This window comes from Monodelphis domestica, chromosome 6 (genome assembly GCF_027887165.1).
Source record: "Monodelphis domestica isolate mMonDom1 chromosome 6, mMonDom1.pri, whole genome shotgun sequence".
Lineage (NCBI taxonomy): Eukaryota > Metazoa > Chordata > Mammalia > Didelphimorphia > Didelphidae > Monodelphis > Monodelphis domestica.
The window spans coordinates 20,667,809-20,684,021 of record NC_077232.1 but is presented as its reverse complement, the minus strand read 5'-3'; the positions used below and the strand labels follow the sequence as shown (position 1 = coordinate 20,684,021).

Here is a 16,213-nt window from a genome sequence, read left to right as displayed (position 1 = left end):
AACAATTATTGTGCCACCCCTTGCACCAACACTTATATTCCCTGACTCTATTTTTCTTCCAATCCTGTACTGATGAAGGACAGGTGGGGCATGGAGAGGGGACCTTTAGAAAGGGATAGAATATTTGTTTATTTTTCAACTAACCTCTCCCCCACCAAAAAAAGCAGTGTAGTCTAATGAAAAGAACACTGAGTTTATTACCAAAAGATGAGGGTTTGAGCTGTGGTTCTAACATTGTATGACTGTGTGAAACCAAGTTTATTTCTCCAAGTCTCAGTTTTCTCTTCTGTAATATTGGAACATTTGTGGTAACCATTCATATGAGCTTAATTTACTGAGTTGTTTAGAGGAAAGGTCTTATACGCTTTACCATGCTACAGGAATATGATTATGTGATATTACTGGGGAAGAGGAGAAAAAAGAAATTCCTTAACACTGGAAAATCTTAATTTGAAGTAAGACACTTTTAAGTTTAACAAATTATAATATCCTTTATTTTCCCTACATAGTAATGTTGAAGAATAAGTGATTATACTACTGCTCAGAAGCTATAGAACAGGAGAGTAGTAGAGATAAAGGTCAAGAATGCAAAGTGTAAGTACTTAATGAATGTTTACCGACTGAGATAAGGTAAAGCAATGGGAGAAAAGGCAAAGGAATTGGAGAGACAGAGAGAGAGAGAGAGAGAGAGAGAGAAATAGAGAGAGAGAGAGAGAAATAGAGAGAGAGAGAGACAAAGAGAGAGAGAGAGAGAGAGAGAGAGAGAGAGAGAGAGAGAGAGATGAGAAGAATAAAAAAGACAATGGCACCAAAATAAAAGGAAAGGAAAAAAAAGAAGCTAGAGAAAGAAATAAAGATGAAATTTCTCTATCTCATTTTTATCTATTGAATTTCTGCTCCTCCTTTAAAATTCAACTCAGAGAGTATGGCAAAATTGGAATACTAATGCATTGCTGGTGGATGTGTGAATTGATTCAACCATTCCAGAGGGCAATTTGAAATTATGCCCAAAGGGCTATAAAAGAATGCATACCTTTTGATCCAGCAAGATGACTACTAGGTCTGATCCCAAAGGGAATAGAACTGTTTGTACAAAAATATTTATAGCAACACTTTATGATGGCAAAGAATTGGAAAATGAGGAGATGTCCCTCAATTGGGGAATGGCTGAACAAATTGTGGTATATGTTGGTGATGGAATACTAATGTGCTGTAAGGAATGATAAAAAGGATGATTACAGGAAGAGCTGGAAAGACCCACATGAACTGATGCAGAGGGAAAGAAGCAAAACTAGTAGAACATTGAACATATTAGATGAAATATTGTGGGACGATCAAATGTGATTGACTTTGCTACTAACAGCAATATGATGATCCTGGACAATTCTGAGGGATTTATGAAAAAAATGCTATCCACCTCTAGAGAAAGAACTTGTGAGGTTTAAATGCAAATGAAAACATATTATTTATCACTTTTGGGGGGGGTATATGATTTAGCATTTTGGTTTAATAAAATCATTTATTTAAAAATGAATAATATGGAAATGTTTTCTGTAATACCACATGTATAACCCAGATTTAATTGCTTGTCAATTATGGGAGGAGGAAAGGGAAGAAGGGGGAGATAACATGAATCATATAACTTTGGGAAATGTATATAGAAAATTGTTATTAAAATTAAATAAAGAGAAAACATTTAAAAATAAATAAAAATTTTAAAAATTAAATCTAACAAATGCCACTTCCTCATAGAATCACAACATTCAACCACACACACACACACACACACACACACACACACACACACACACACACAGAGCTACTAGTACAAGGAAATGCATTAAACCAAAATTGCACTAAGGTAATAAAGATCTTGTCTAAACTAATTGAAAGTTAATAAAAGCTATCCCCAATTAAAGACATCTCCAAGCTCTAAAATATATATTCTTGTGGCCAAGGCTCTCTACTTCATGTTTCATTTGTAGATATTTCAGTTCTTTGTGGGAAAGCAAGACTTTATTTCAAATTTTTCCTTGCATTTGTTTGAATACAAGAGTTATCTAGGAGCCAAGGTTGAATCTGGGCTTTAGGACTACAGGCATTGAAAAGAAATGCCTGGAGAATTCATCAAAATTGTCAAGGACTTTAAGAATAGATTACCATGCAGTTTTTATCCTCAGAATTATTTCCCTTTCTCTTTTTTATTTTTTTAAAGAGGAAAGAAAACTTTTCCCAGTTGGAAAGAAGTTATAATACAAGACGCTTGCTCTTTCTATTCCATCTTAAACTTTTTACAGTGTTCAGAAAGAATTTGGAAATAGATGATCCCTTTTAAAAACAAGCACTGGGCTTGCTTAGGAAGTGGGGAAAATTGCAAGGTCTTAGAATTGATAGTAATAACCCAGTGATTGGCAGGGATTGACCCAAATAAAAAAGGGAAATCAGGGAAGTAACTTTCCTCAATGAGTAACCAACTTTATGGAAAGGTAGAGTCCAGTGGAACACTGTTTAAAGGAAACTTTTGTTCTTTTTATGGTCTGACCAAGGATCAGAAAACAAACTAAAATCCAAACATTCCTAGCAGGAGATTGGATGTCTTCTAAAAAAAATACAGGTTATCCTGTAACTTTTGTTCAGTTATACTGGCTTCCTTGTCCTGAACACGTTTTCACTGTCTATTCCCCATGCTAGGAATTCTCTAGAATCCTCTCCTTCCTTATTTCCAGCTCCTGACTTCCTTCAAATCTCAAGTAAAATCTATTATTGTTGGTATCTATTATTATTGGTTGATTGCTTGATTGATTTTGACTCTCTGTACCTTCCAACCATTGTTCTCTCAATTCTCCTCCTTACCAGTAGTCTTTCCCCAACTTGGGTATCCCTCCCTTTAGCCCTCTGCTTTACAGACAGAGTAAGTCCTTAATAAATAATTTGTGTGTCCGTGTATCTGTGTGTGAATCTATCATCTATTATTAAGTTCTAGTCTTCAAGTTCAATTAGGACAGGCTTAATCCCTCTACCACATGACAACCATTCAAATATTATCATAGGATTATAGATGTACATCATAGATATACATGAATATCACAACTGTGCCTCATCTCCACCCTAGAATTCTATTCTCTAGGCTAAATGTTCTCAGTTACTTCAACCCATCTTTACTGTATTAATTCCTGTTTATTAGGGACAAATTGCTATGTATTCCTGTGCCTGGGATCTGGGTCAGAGATACCATCTTAATCTGCTGACTTTTACTTTCTTTGTCCTTAGGAATTCCAAGGAATATCTTTCTTTTTCAACAGAATTTGGTTAATAGATGAAGGGGAGAAGGATCTTTTTCCAGTCTACATAACCTATCTACCTGTGGGGATGGGGTTGTATGTAGTTGAAAAGACCATTTCTTATTTAGCTATCATTAAAAATGTCTTGGGATGGTCAAAGGAAGGGCTGAGTAATGAGCTTCTAAAAATCTATTTGATTGTCTGACATAGCTCAGGTCATCTCTGGTAGCAAAAGAGCCATGGAGACCTATATTATGATACTTGCCCAAGTGATATTTTCAATAAACTCATATTCTTACCCCAAAATAAGTTTTGAGATCATTTTAATCATAGCAAGACCCTTTGCCTTCCTGGTTGCTCTTACCACAGCACTCCAATATATCAATCCCCTTCATTATTAGAGGATTTTCTTTATAAGTGAGTGTGATTTCTCATGGGGCCTTGGTGGTCACAATTCTGCACTTGGTGGGCAAGTTTGTGACTTCACCAAAACTTTTGGTTGGTGGTTACTCCTGGTACTCTAAACATGGCTGCCAAATCAGGGTGGCACGGGAATCTCTGATGCCATTATTTATATAAGAGAACCCAGAGATTCAGAAATCTACTGCATGTAGGAACATACTCTGGGCAAGCCTCCACCTACATCTGGGCATCTGGGGCAGCAGCCATAGAATAATCCCAAACATACTTAAAGGCAGAACTAAGAAACTCGAGAGCTCAATTTATGTTTCTTCTTCTAATGTAGAACTAGGAAAATTATTTCTTAAATTTGGTAAATTTTAAATAATCCTATCAGAACAAATATTCCCCAAAATGATAACAGTCTGAAAAAAATCATAAACTGGGAGCTGTGCAAGCTCAACAATGCTTTCCATGAGCAGGAGTTTTGTTGTTTTTAATAGGCTGGAACCTCCTCCTTCACTATGTGTGCCATAATTTCTAGCACCATATTGAATTGTCTATAAAAATTTCAGAAGAGAAGACTAACAGGTTAATCAAACTCCTACCTGGCTCACCAAGAATTGTAAGTGTTAAAGAGTTCAACAAAGTGAGGAGAGCGGTTTAACAAATTTTTTTTTTAATTTAAGAAAGAAGTACAGATAGAAAGATAGAAAAGAAGAGAGATTATTAATCTTATACTTTTTAAATATACCTAGAATTCCTAATACTACATAAAATTTCCTAAAACTACCTCTGTCTTCTGAGGACAGTTTCTTCTGTCTGGCACACTAGGCCCATCTAACCTACTCTATCTATAAATTATTCACTAACTACCTAACTCCCTAAAATAATAGACAGCCACCACTCACTCATTCCTTCAATCAGTTTTCTATATCAGCCCAACTGTCAGTAGCCAACTAACAGCAGATGCTTGCCTCAGAAACAGACCTTCTGCTCTCTAGAGATCCCAGAGACAAAAGACCCTCACCTATCAGCAGCTGCTTCCTTTCTCCCCTCACTCACCAACTCTCCCTCCTAACTTCCAGTCAGAAGGTTGGCCACTTCTTTTCCACAGTCTTGATCTCCTTGGTAATGGAATCTTCAGCTCCTGCTTACTAACTCACTGAAACTGTCAGTTCTGATCTACTTAGAAATCCTGCTCTCTCTAGCCTCTTAACGAGAGAGAGAGAGAGAGAGAGAGAGAGAGAGAGAGAGAGAGAGAGAGAGAGAGAGAGAGAGAGAGAGAGAGAAAGGAGAGAGAGAGAGAGAGAGAGAGAGAGAGAGAGAGAGAGAGAGAGAGGGAGAGAGAGAGAGAGAGAGAGAGAGAGAGAGAGAGAGAGATTAAGAAAATTCCTGAAAGCAGAAAGATGAATGTAATGATAATTTAATTTGAGTAGATGAGTAACCCAAGGTCTTCTAATATGTGAAGGAGAGATGATAGACCAGCAAACACAAACCCACAAACCCATATTGGTTTTTCAGGGCTTCTTCAAGTAAGCAAAAGTCAGTCAGCCAAAAACTATTGATTAAGTATCTATTATGGATCATTTCTGTGGATAAAAAGTAAAGGTAAAAAACAGTTCCTGCCCTCAAGAAACCTATATTTTAGTGCAGTAACCAACATAAAAATAACTAGGTACATACAAGACATAAACAGAGTAGATGAAGGCAATATGAAGGAGAAAGACATTAGCAGCTGAGGAACCAACAAAGGTCTCCTGGAGAAAGTGGGACTGGCATTGGGTCTGAAAGGAAACCAGGAAAACTAAATTGGAGGGGATGGGAGTAAAGGAATATCCCAGCATGGCACAGAGATGAGAGATGGAGTATTGTTCTTAAGGAACTACAATTAGTCCAATGTCCCTAGTTCACAGAGTACATGGAGGAAAAGGCCAAAAGGGAACAAGGGACCAGGTTAGCAAGAGCTTTAAATGCCCAAAAGAGGCCTTTTACTAATAGATTCAAATGGTGATGATAGGAAGGCATGGAAACCCAGGCACAGGCATGGTCAAACCAAAGATTTAAATGGAAAAATCAGAATATGAATAACTCTAAGTACCCATAGTTCTTAGGATTATTTTTTTTTTCAATTTTAGGCCTTATCAAATTTTAATGAGAAGGTTTTAATATATATATATATATATATCTTATATACTTATATACTCAATTACTTTGTATAGAAAATAATTAACCCATGTAAGACTTTTCTAAGAAGTGTCCATAGATGACAAAGGATAAGATAAGGATAAAGAAGGTTGGGGATGGGGGAAAGTTGTGTATGGCTGGATTGAGCATTAAACTCTTCTTGCATAGTACATTCCTCATAAGCCTGTGTGGTGGTTGCCCAATGGGGCAAATGTCCATCCACCTATAATGGTTTCTTGTGGAGGAGGTGGCTATTGTCATGTAGATTCATTTCTTTATTTGTTTTTATAGGCAGGAGATAGAAGAGTCATTACTTAGTAGAGCTGAGAAGACAAAAATTGAGGGTGGAGATGAAAACAGGCAGATCTTATCCACTTACTGTGATGAACTAGAGGCATTAATAGAGAACAGAAGAAGCATCTATGAGCATTTTCTGGGTATAGAATAAGCCCCCAAAATTCTATAATCTGTGGAGGGACTCTCTACAAACTCTCAAGCATGATTGAAGAAGTGTTTTCTATCCCATAGTGCTAGGGAGAGAGAAGGGTTGACTGGGGCCACCTTGGAGAGCTCTTGTAAAAATCAAAATAGATAACATAGGGAAAACACTCTGCAAATCCTAAATAGGAATATGTGTGAATTAGCACTATAATTGTCATTAAATCATTATTTAGCTGAGCCTTGTTCAAATTTCACTGCATCCAAGGTTCAAGTCAACCAAAATTTGAATTTTTTTTTATTTGGAGATTTTTCTAAAAAATATAACAGTAGTGAGCATTTACATAGTGCTTCTAATGGTTCAAGGTTTGCAATGCACTTTATGAATACCTCATTTTATCCTCACAACAACCCCGTGGGGTAGATGCTATTATTGTCCCCGTTTTATAGATGAGGAAAAAGAAGGTAAGTGACTTGCCCAGGATCACACAGCTAGTGGCTAAGGCTAGATATGAACTCAGATCTGCCTAAGTCTAGGACCAACACTCTTGCCACTACCCCAACCCTTTGCAGTTTTATTTCTGACATCCTTATTTCTATGAATTGAAGCCTTCCATAAGGAGTTCAGACTTTTCCTCCCAAAGCCTACGTTTTTGATGGTTTATGCATGTGCATGCATATTGTAATATTTATAGGGAAAGAAGATGGGAGGATTGGAAAAACAGGGGATACTGAAAGGTTTGTGGCATGGTATGGAGGAATTGAAGGGAGAGAGGGAATATGGCTGTTGGTGAGGCAAAGGAGAGAGATGCCCCCTGCCGAGAGGCTGTTTTTGACCAAATGGTTTTTTTTAAGATTAAGAAAGAGATTAAGAAAACTAGCAGTATGTTTTTGTGTGTTCATGTTTGTGTTTTATCAGGGGCCAACAACTAAGCTGGAGATTTTTCTCCCCTGTGGTATTTCTGGAACTGTCACATAATTCAATCAAGGAGAAGAAAAACAGGACTATCCTAACAAAACCAGGAGGTTTAAGTGCCCTAATTAAAGATGAGTTTAGAGTTCCTCCTTCCCACATCACTAGGGGCCAATCTTGAAGCAATCTGGCTGGGCCAGTCTGGAAGAAAACAACCCAGCACTATAACAATATCCCCCAGCAAGGTAGCCCTTCATAGAGAAAGCAGCCGTACCTGTGAGTCAGCTCCATCCAGAGCCTTCCTTCTTGCCTAGGTGATGCTTTGCCAAGATGAGAAATCAAGAAGTGTTGATGTTCTTTGCTTTCCTCTCTCCTCTCCTGCCTTCCCCTTCTCATTTCAAACCTTCTTCCTATGTTTTTTAGCTACCTCTCTCTTTTTTAAAATCATGACATTGGGTAAGAGCCTCTTCTCATCTCACCAAATGAGAGAATAGAACCTGAAGGTCCCTTCCAACTCTGAAATTCTATCTTCTGAATACTCTTCTAACTCTGACATTCTGTATTCCAGTTCTGGGTTCTTCCAATTCTGTTCCATTTTGAGTTCTAAGGTCCCTCCCAGCTCTGACATTCTTATTCTAAGTTCCTTCTAGAGAATCTTTGAATTCCACACACCACTGATCATTTTCTCTCCCTCTCTTCTCCTGCCTCTGAAGGAGCCATGATATTCTGGCCCTAATGAAAGCTGGATCCTCCAGGAACAACGGACATGCCAATGAACTAGAGGAACTCTATGGCCCCTTCCAGCTCTAAATTTCTGATGCTAAGAAGGTTGCCTGGGGCATTGAGGAGCTAAATGAGTTGTCCATGGTCCCTCAGCTCATCTTTAAAGTGTTAGGGTGCCTGTCCTCTGTCAGGGTCAAGACTTGAGTCCAAGGCTTTCCTGACACTAAAGTCATTCCTCTATTCACAATACTGGAGTCCTAGGCTGCCCATCAGGCATGGATATGAGAGTAAAACAAGTAAACAAAATAGAAAGGGATTTTACAGCACACCAGAGAGATACAACATAAGCACACAGAAGTAAATAAAAGGTAAGTTGATGAGGTTGAGAGCCAGACTGAAGGGAAGACTTCAAAGAGTAGGGAGGACCTTAGTAGAACCCCAGAGGAACATAAGGATCATATTAAGAGGCAGATGTGAGGGAGGATTATTTTCTTTTATTTTCAATTGAATAGCTTTGTCATTATCCAAGCAACTGGTATCATATATCCAGTATTCACATTAACTCCCAAAAAGTGACTACACAAAAAACAAGGAGTCAAAATGGAAAAATAACTTCTACCTTGTTTCTAAACAAAAAGAAACATGGTGTCCCTATTCAAATTCAAGTTCTAAGAATAGTTAGAGGACCAGAAGACCTTCTAGGAAGCTGAGGAGTACAAGCATTCAAGTAGTTAAAATTTACTAGAAGTAGATAGTTGAAAGAATATTTCACTTAAAGCCCTGAGGAATCTCATTTCCAACAGAGTAGATACAACAGCAGAGCCTTTCCCAACTTCATGACATGTCATCAGTTTCACTTACTTGTTTGTTAGTTCATTCATTCATTCATTTACTTGTTTATTTGATTATTTATTCAATTACTTGTTTGATTATTTATTTGTTTGTTTGCTTGCTTACTTATTATTTGTTTGTTTGTTTGTTTGTTTTTTAAAACCCTTACCTTCTGTCTTGGAATGGATACTATGTATTGGTTCCAAGGCAGAAGAGGGGTAAGGGCTAGGCAATGGGGGTCAAGTGACTTGCCCAAAGTCACACAGCTAGGAAGTGTCTGAAGCCATATTTGAACCCAGGACCTCCCACCTCTGGACCTGATTCTCAATCCACTGAAACACCCAGCTGCCTCCATCTCATCATTTTCAAGATTTGGAAAGTCTAGATGCAGGATGTTGAATCAGATCTTGGGATGCTCCTTTCCCTAGCCCTTAGAAACCAAAGGAAAACGCCCAGCTGGGACCAGGGCCAGAAAACAAAGCCTCCTCCCCTCTCCTGGCCAAAGTTCAACTCCACCTCCTCACCCTCCCCAGGCTAACAGAGAAGGGCTGTGATTGGTTCCTAAGGTTTTGGTCTGTGTCAGATACTGTTAAAGATGATCCGGGTAGAGGATGCTGAGAGGGAAACACTCAGCCAGAGAGAAAGGAGGCATGTCTTTCCATGGACTGAAATCCATCCATTGAGGAAAGAGAAGTGTAGTTTCCTTAGAGAAACACTGCAATGCTGGAGGTTGGGGAACTAGAGGTACAGAGAGGGTGAAGGGAACTTTCCCAACAATAGAAAAGGACTTTTCTAGATAAGAGAGAGGGGGGAATTGGCTGCTTGTCAGATGACAGCAAGACTGAGAAAGGTTTAAGGGGTGAATCCAGAAAGGCAGCATGGGGCTGAGGATGAAGGATTGTGAAGACAAACGGAAGGCCAATGGGGTGCATGAGATTAAGAGCTATGGGCAGGCAAATGGGAAATGGGAAAGCAATGGGAAAGCAGTGACCAATGGTCAGCCTCAAGGGAAACAAGAGGCAAATGGGAAGCCTGTGGCAGGCAGCAGTGAACTGCCAATGTATACCTGGGAGGAAATCAAGAAGCACAACCTTCAGACAGACCAGTGGCTGGTGATCCGTCGGAAGGTCTACAATGTTACCAAGTGGGCAGACAAGCATCCAGGAGGTAGCCGGGTCCTCAACCACTATGCTGGAGAAGATGCCACGGTAAGGAAAATGGAAGCCAGGGCTTCTGGGAACTCCTCAGCAATTCTGGGTAGTACGGCATGGGTGAGTGGGAGTACGTCTGAGTGTGTGTGTGTGTGTGTGTGCCTATGATTGTGTGTGTGTATGAGTGTGTCTGAATATCTATATAATTGTGTGTGTATGAATTTGTATCTGAGTTTGGATGTGTAAGTGTGCAAACGTATGTCTGAGTTTGAGTGTGTGTCTAAGTGTAAGTGTGTATATATTGTTCATATGTGCATTTTGAGGGGAGGGGAGCAGGCAGAAATAGCTCAACCCTTGGCCCAAAGGCACAGCAAAGACATGTTCAGGCTTGGAACAGTCTCGCCCATTCCTAAATCAATCTTGTAGGATTTGGCTTAACCAGAAATTGGAATGTAATAAGCCTCCAAGCCCAAGGGTGCTCTGCAATGTTTGAGTTAATCCGAAAATCTAAGCTAAAACACTGGAGATCAGCTAGACCAAACCAGTCACTTTACAGAGGAGAAAACAGAGGTGCCAGAGGTGAGTCTTGAACCCTTTGTCTCCAGTCAGTGCCCTTTTACAATACCACTTCCACATTCCAGTGCCATCCCACACACTGACTCTGGACCCACAATCAACTTAATTTCTCTGAGTCTTTGTTTCTCCATCTATAAAATGGAATATAATAACAACTGAGCTCAAAAGGGTGTTAGAAGGGCATTATTAAAAAAAATAATAATAATAATCATTGAAATTGTGCTCTAAGAAGTGCAACATCAACCCAAAGGTATCTTGGTGACACAATGGATAAAGATCTGGGAGCCAATGAGATTCTCCAAGGGATGATGGAGAGATACTTAGCCTTGAGACCCTTGTGGTTATAGGGTAGGTGAACTGGATAATGACCCATCAGTGATGACTGAGAAGGTCAATTAGGCAGGCAGGAGAAGCAGGAGAGACCAGTGTCATGTAAGGCTAGGGAAGAGAGAATGACCAGAAAGAGGAGGTGACCAGTAGTCTCCAAAGGCTAGGTTTCCCAGTGGATAGAGCCCTGGATTTGAAGTCAGAATGACCTGAGTTTTGAGCTTAGACATTTACTAGCTGTTGAAATAGTAGGGTATACTGAGGTATGTGGATGATACCTCAGTTGCCTTTTAGTACAGTAAAGCAGTTGGGCCTTACTACTCTGGACCAGAGTGCAACTAAGTCTTCCAAACTGGTGTTGTAAAAACTAACAAGTTTACTGTTAAATAACAGGGAGGGAGGGAGGATTTAGGAGGGAGGATGCCCTAATCTCTAAATCTCTCACTTCCCCGCTAAATGCATAGCAAGATGGAGGTTTCTGTTTCTTGATGGTATCTGACACCTCTCCCTGCTTCTGGCTAATACCTCAGAGCCCTTTCTATTCTTCCTGACACTATAAATCCTCCCTGGTTGGTTTATCCAGATGGGCCACATTTCAGGATGAAAAAGATGGACTCTTGATATTTGATTTCAACCCAGCTGGGCTGGGCCTGAGGTTGACCCTCAGCCTTCACACCAACAACTACCTCTGGACCACCATGTTCTTTGTCAGGGTTGAAAGTCTGTAGTATCTTCTTCAGGATGGTTTCTTCTGCTGAGGAAAGGTACTCCCAAACAAAGTCAAAAGGTTTCCCTTCTCTCACCCACAGGCTTAGTGAAACAGGATCAGCCCAGATCAGCTCCTTCCTCTCTCAGCTCCAAGACAGGAAAGGCACAACTGGTCATTGCTCCTTCCAAATCTCTCCTCCCACATTCCAGAATTCCAGAGGTCCTAGAATGCAGTCATGCTAGCTTCTGCAAACCAACTTTTTAACTACTTAAATTAACTACTTAATTCATTTCTATCTCTATAATTTCTACCATAACACTGTGTGACCCTGTACAAGTCACTTATTCCTATTTGCCTCCATTTTCTCAAATTTAAAATGGGAATAATAACTCATCCACCTCCTAGGGTTGTTGCGCATTTCAAATAATACTTTCAGAGTACTAAGCCAGTGCCTGGCACACAGTAGGTCTATAGAAATGCTTATTCCCTCACTTCACCAAAGCATTTTCTATAAATTATCTCATTTGATTTTACAGATGAGGGAACTGAGTCATAAAGAAGGTAAGTGACTTACCCAGAGTCACACAGCTAAGTCTTTTCTGGAAGCAGAACTTGAACTCAGCGCTTCCTAGCCCTAAATTGAGCATCCCACCCATTGTGCCATCTAGCTCTGTAACAGCAACCTAGGGAAAACACTATGCAAACATTTAAAGCATTCTGCATTGTATTTGTGTATTATTGAATTTTCCTTTTTGTGTCACCCCGTGATGACTGGTCATGACAGCAAATTGAATGGCTTCAACCCTCATTGAGAAAAACAAGGCTGAAAGAGGTCAGGATGTTCAAAGGATTAGAAGAGACCTTATATAGTATTATGTTGGTAACTATTCAACAACTGGCTCTCCAGAAAAAAAGAGTGGACATAGGATATAGCATTAAGCTTAGTCTGTATTAACCTCTTCTGAGTCACTCTCTTAAGGAGAGACAATCCAAAAATCTGTACATCGGGCCCTGATTCGGAGTGTAAATACTGACACTGAAAATCAAAGGATCTGTTAGAGTTGGCTCTAGCACACTCCTGTTATCCATGACCAAGAAGAACCTCCATGCTCAACTCTAATGACTAAAATCCCAAAAGCTGGACATCAATGAGGATTTCATTTCAAATACTCTAGAGCTAAAAGATCCACCTAGTTAGAATCATAAAATGTTGAATCTGGAAGAACTTCAGAGATTCTCATGAGCAATATAAGAACATTACATAGGGAGTTAGGAGATCTGGGCTTTCTGATTCAGGTTGGGTTACTTAATGAGTGTGTGACTTTGGATGAGTCATTCTCTCTCTCTAAGGCCTTCCTTTCTGCCTGTATAAAATGAAGGAAAGGAACAAGTTAATCTTTCCTGTCCCTTCCATCTCTGAAAATAAGGATGGCTTCTAATCCAGCTTTTTCCTTTTATAATCAAGGAAACTGAGGCCTTCTAGCTCTGGAATCTATGGTTTCCTCTATCCAGTCCTTCCCTTTTACATTCAGGGAAATTGAGGTCTTACTTCTCTGAAATTGATGATTCCCTCTAGTTCAGGCCTTTCCCTTTACATTAGAAAGTTCTTCTAGCTCTGAAGTCTATGATTTCCTCTATCCAGTCCTTCCCTTTTTACATTCAGGGAAACTGAGGTCTTACTTCTCTGAAATCTATGATTCCCTCTAGTCCAGGCCTTTCCCTTTACATTAGAGAAAACTGAGGTCTCCTAGCTCTGAAATCTATAATTTCCTCTATCCAGTCCTTCCCTTTTACATTAAGGGAAACTGAGGTCTTACTTCTCTGAAATCTATGATTCCCTCTAGTCCAGGCCCTTCCCTTTACATTAGAAAGTTCTTCTGAAATCTATGATTTCCTCTATGCAGTCCTTCCCTTTTATATTCAGGGAAACTGAGGTCTTACTTCTCTGAAATCTATGATTCCCATCTATGATTCCCTCTAGTCCAGGCCCTTCCCTTTACATTAGAAAGTTCTTCTGAAATCTATGATTTCCTCTATGCAGCCCTTCCCTTTTACATTCAGGGAAACTGAGGTCTTACTTCTCTGAAATCTATGATTCCCTCTAGTCCAGGCCCTTCCCTTTACATTAGAAAGTTCTTCTGAAATCTATGATTTCCTCTATCCAGTCCTTCCCTTTTACATTCAGGGAAACTGAGGTCTTACTTCTCTGAAATCTATGATTCCCTCTAGTCCAGGCCCTTCCCTTTACATTAGAAAGTTCTTCTGAAATCTATGATTTCCTCTATGCAGTCCTTCCCTTTTATATTCAGGGAAACTGAGGTCTTACTTCTCTGAAATCTATGATTCCCTCTAGTCCAGGCCCTTCCCTTTACATTAGAAAGTTCTTCTGAAATCTATGATTTCCTCTATCCAGTCCTTCCCTTTTACATTCAGGGAAACTGAGGTCTTACTTCTCTGAAATCTATGATTCCCTCTAGTCCAGGCCCTTCCCTTTACATTAGAAAGTTCTTCTGAAATCTATGATTTCCTCTATGCAGCCCTTCCCTTTTACATTCAGGGAAACTGAGGTCTTACTTCTCTGAAATCTATGATTCCCTCTAGATCAGGACCTTCCCTTTACATTAGAAAGTTCTTCTGAAATCTATGATTTCCTCTATGCAGTCCTTCCCTTTTATATTCAGGGAAACTGAGGTCTTACTTCTCTGAAATCTATGATTCCCTCTAGTCCAGGCCCTTCCCTTTACATTAGAAAGTTCTTCTGAAATCTATGATTTCCTCTATGCAGCCCTTCTCTTTTACATTCAGGGAAACTGAGGTCTTACTTCTCTGAAATCTATGATTCCCTCTAGTCCAGGCCTTTACCTTTACATTAGAAAGTTCTTCTAGCTCTGAAATCTATGATTTCCTCTATCCAGTCCTTCCCTTTTACATTCAAGGAAAGAGACCAATAGAAATGAGGTAATTTAGGACTTGCATTAATGAAACTTGGATACTGCCACAACATTAACTCTATGACCTAAAAAAAATCTGTTTCTCCGTTGTGGCCTCAGATTCCTTCTCTTTAAAATGAGAAACTTGTACTCTAAGGCCCCTTTCATAATATTGTAGAATGGGGGTGGGGGGGGGAAATCACTGGAATTAAAATCAAAGGATTTGGATTCAAATACCAGTTCTGCGACCTGCTGCTAACTGTGTGACTTTGGGTAAATCCATTCCCTTTTCTAAACTTAAGTTTCCTCCTCTTAAAAGAAAGGAGCCAAATGTGTTTATTTTTTCAGTTGCATCCAATTCTTCATGACCCCATTTGGGGTTTTCTTGACCAAGATACTGAAGTAGTTAGTCATTTCCTTTTCCAGTTTATTTTACAGATGAGGAAACTGAGGCAAACAGAGGTAAGTGTCCAAGGCCAGATTTGAACTCAGGAACATAAGTCTTCTTGACTTTAGGCACAGTGGGTCACCCAGCTGCTGATTTGGGGCTTAACTAGGGGGGTCTCCAAGATCTACTCAGACTCTGAGACTATAATCTTTTCCCATTTGAGCATTCTATCATCCCAAGTCAATCATAGCTGATTTAGCAGCACAATCTGACCAGAAAATCATGTTTCCTGCCATCCAAAGAGAATCCCTTTCTTTCACCTGCCATTAGTTTCACTCACCTCCTCCTCCCTGAACATATTTTCTTTAGCCTTTGTGTGCCCTGCTGATAGTAGGATTAATTCTCTTTTCTTTTAAATTTTTGCAATTTTAAAGTTATTTTCTTTGCATTTGGTTTTGTATTCTTTTGCCCAATTTTCTGCATTTTTCACAGGTGGGAAAGCTTGGAAGGAATCCATGCTTAGTAAGATCCTTTTTCTCCTTTCCTAAGCTACGCCTCTTACATGCATCACCCGAAGAGTGACATCTCCCCTCCGCCTCTCCCTGTAATTACACCAATTATGACCCGCATTATGAGACTTCCTTCCTAAATGTTTGCCTCTTGAAGAGTGAGAAACAATGTCATTTCCCTATTTGACAAGGAGCTTTCCCCCTTATATGTCTTAATGTGCTCTACCTAGAACACCATCCATATATCTCCACATGGTGCACCATAGTGAATGGAATGCAGGACTTAGAGACAGGAGGAACTGAATTTGAATCCTACTTTAGGCATTTAAATACATTCTGGAAGTCTCTTAAAATGCTCCGTCCATGCTAACTCTTATTTTTAGTTGGCTGTTATTGTTTATGTGACCTTGAGCAAGTCACTTCCTAATGCTGCTGCTACATCGACTACTCCCAACTGATGGCCCATCTTAACCTCAGTTTCTTCAGCTTTTACTTTTTACTTATTTTTTATTTTATTTTATTTTTAATTTGGAAAATTTTATTTAATTAATTTAGAATATTTTTCCATGGTTACAAGATTCATGTTCTTTCCTTCTCCTCCCCTCCCATCCTTCTCCCCTAGCTGACATGCAATTCCACTGGGTTTTACATATGTCATTGATCAAGGCCTATTTCCATATTATTGATATTTGCACTGAGGTGATCATTTAGAGTCTACATCCCCAATCATATCCCTACCTTGATGACTTATTTTTTAAACCCTTATATTCCATCTTAGCATCAATACTGTGTATTGGCTCCAAGGCAGAAGAGCGGTAAGGGCTAGGGAATGGGGGTTAAGTGACTTGCCC

The 16,213-nt window shown here is 39.5% G+C and overlaps 1 protein-coding gene across 1 annotated transcript in view; it reads left to right on the top strand.

Annotated features, from left to right (window-relative positions):
• The first annotated feature begins 9,356 nt into the window (after positions 1 to 9,356).
• The window catches only part of LOC130454979 (fatty acid desaturase 2-like protein FADS2B), a 49,114-nt gene continuing 42,257 nt past the window's right edge, over positions 9,357 to 16,213 (top strand). Inside the window, exon 1 of the mRNA XM_056801741.1 lies at positions 9,357 to 9,980. Coding sequence (XP_056657719.1) covers positions 9,651 to 9,980 — 330 coding nt within the window. The 5' untranslated portion in view covers positions 9,357 to 9,650. The remainder of the gene's footprint in view (positions 9,981 to 16,213) is intronic.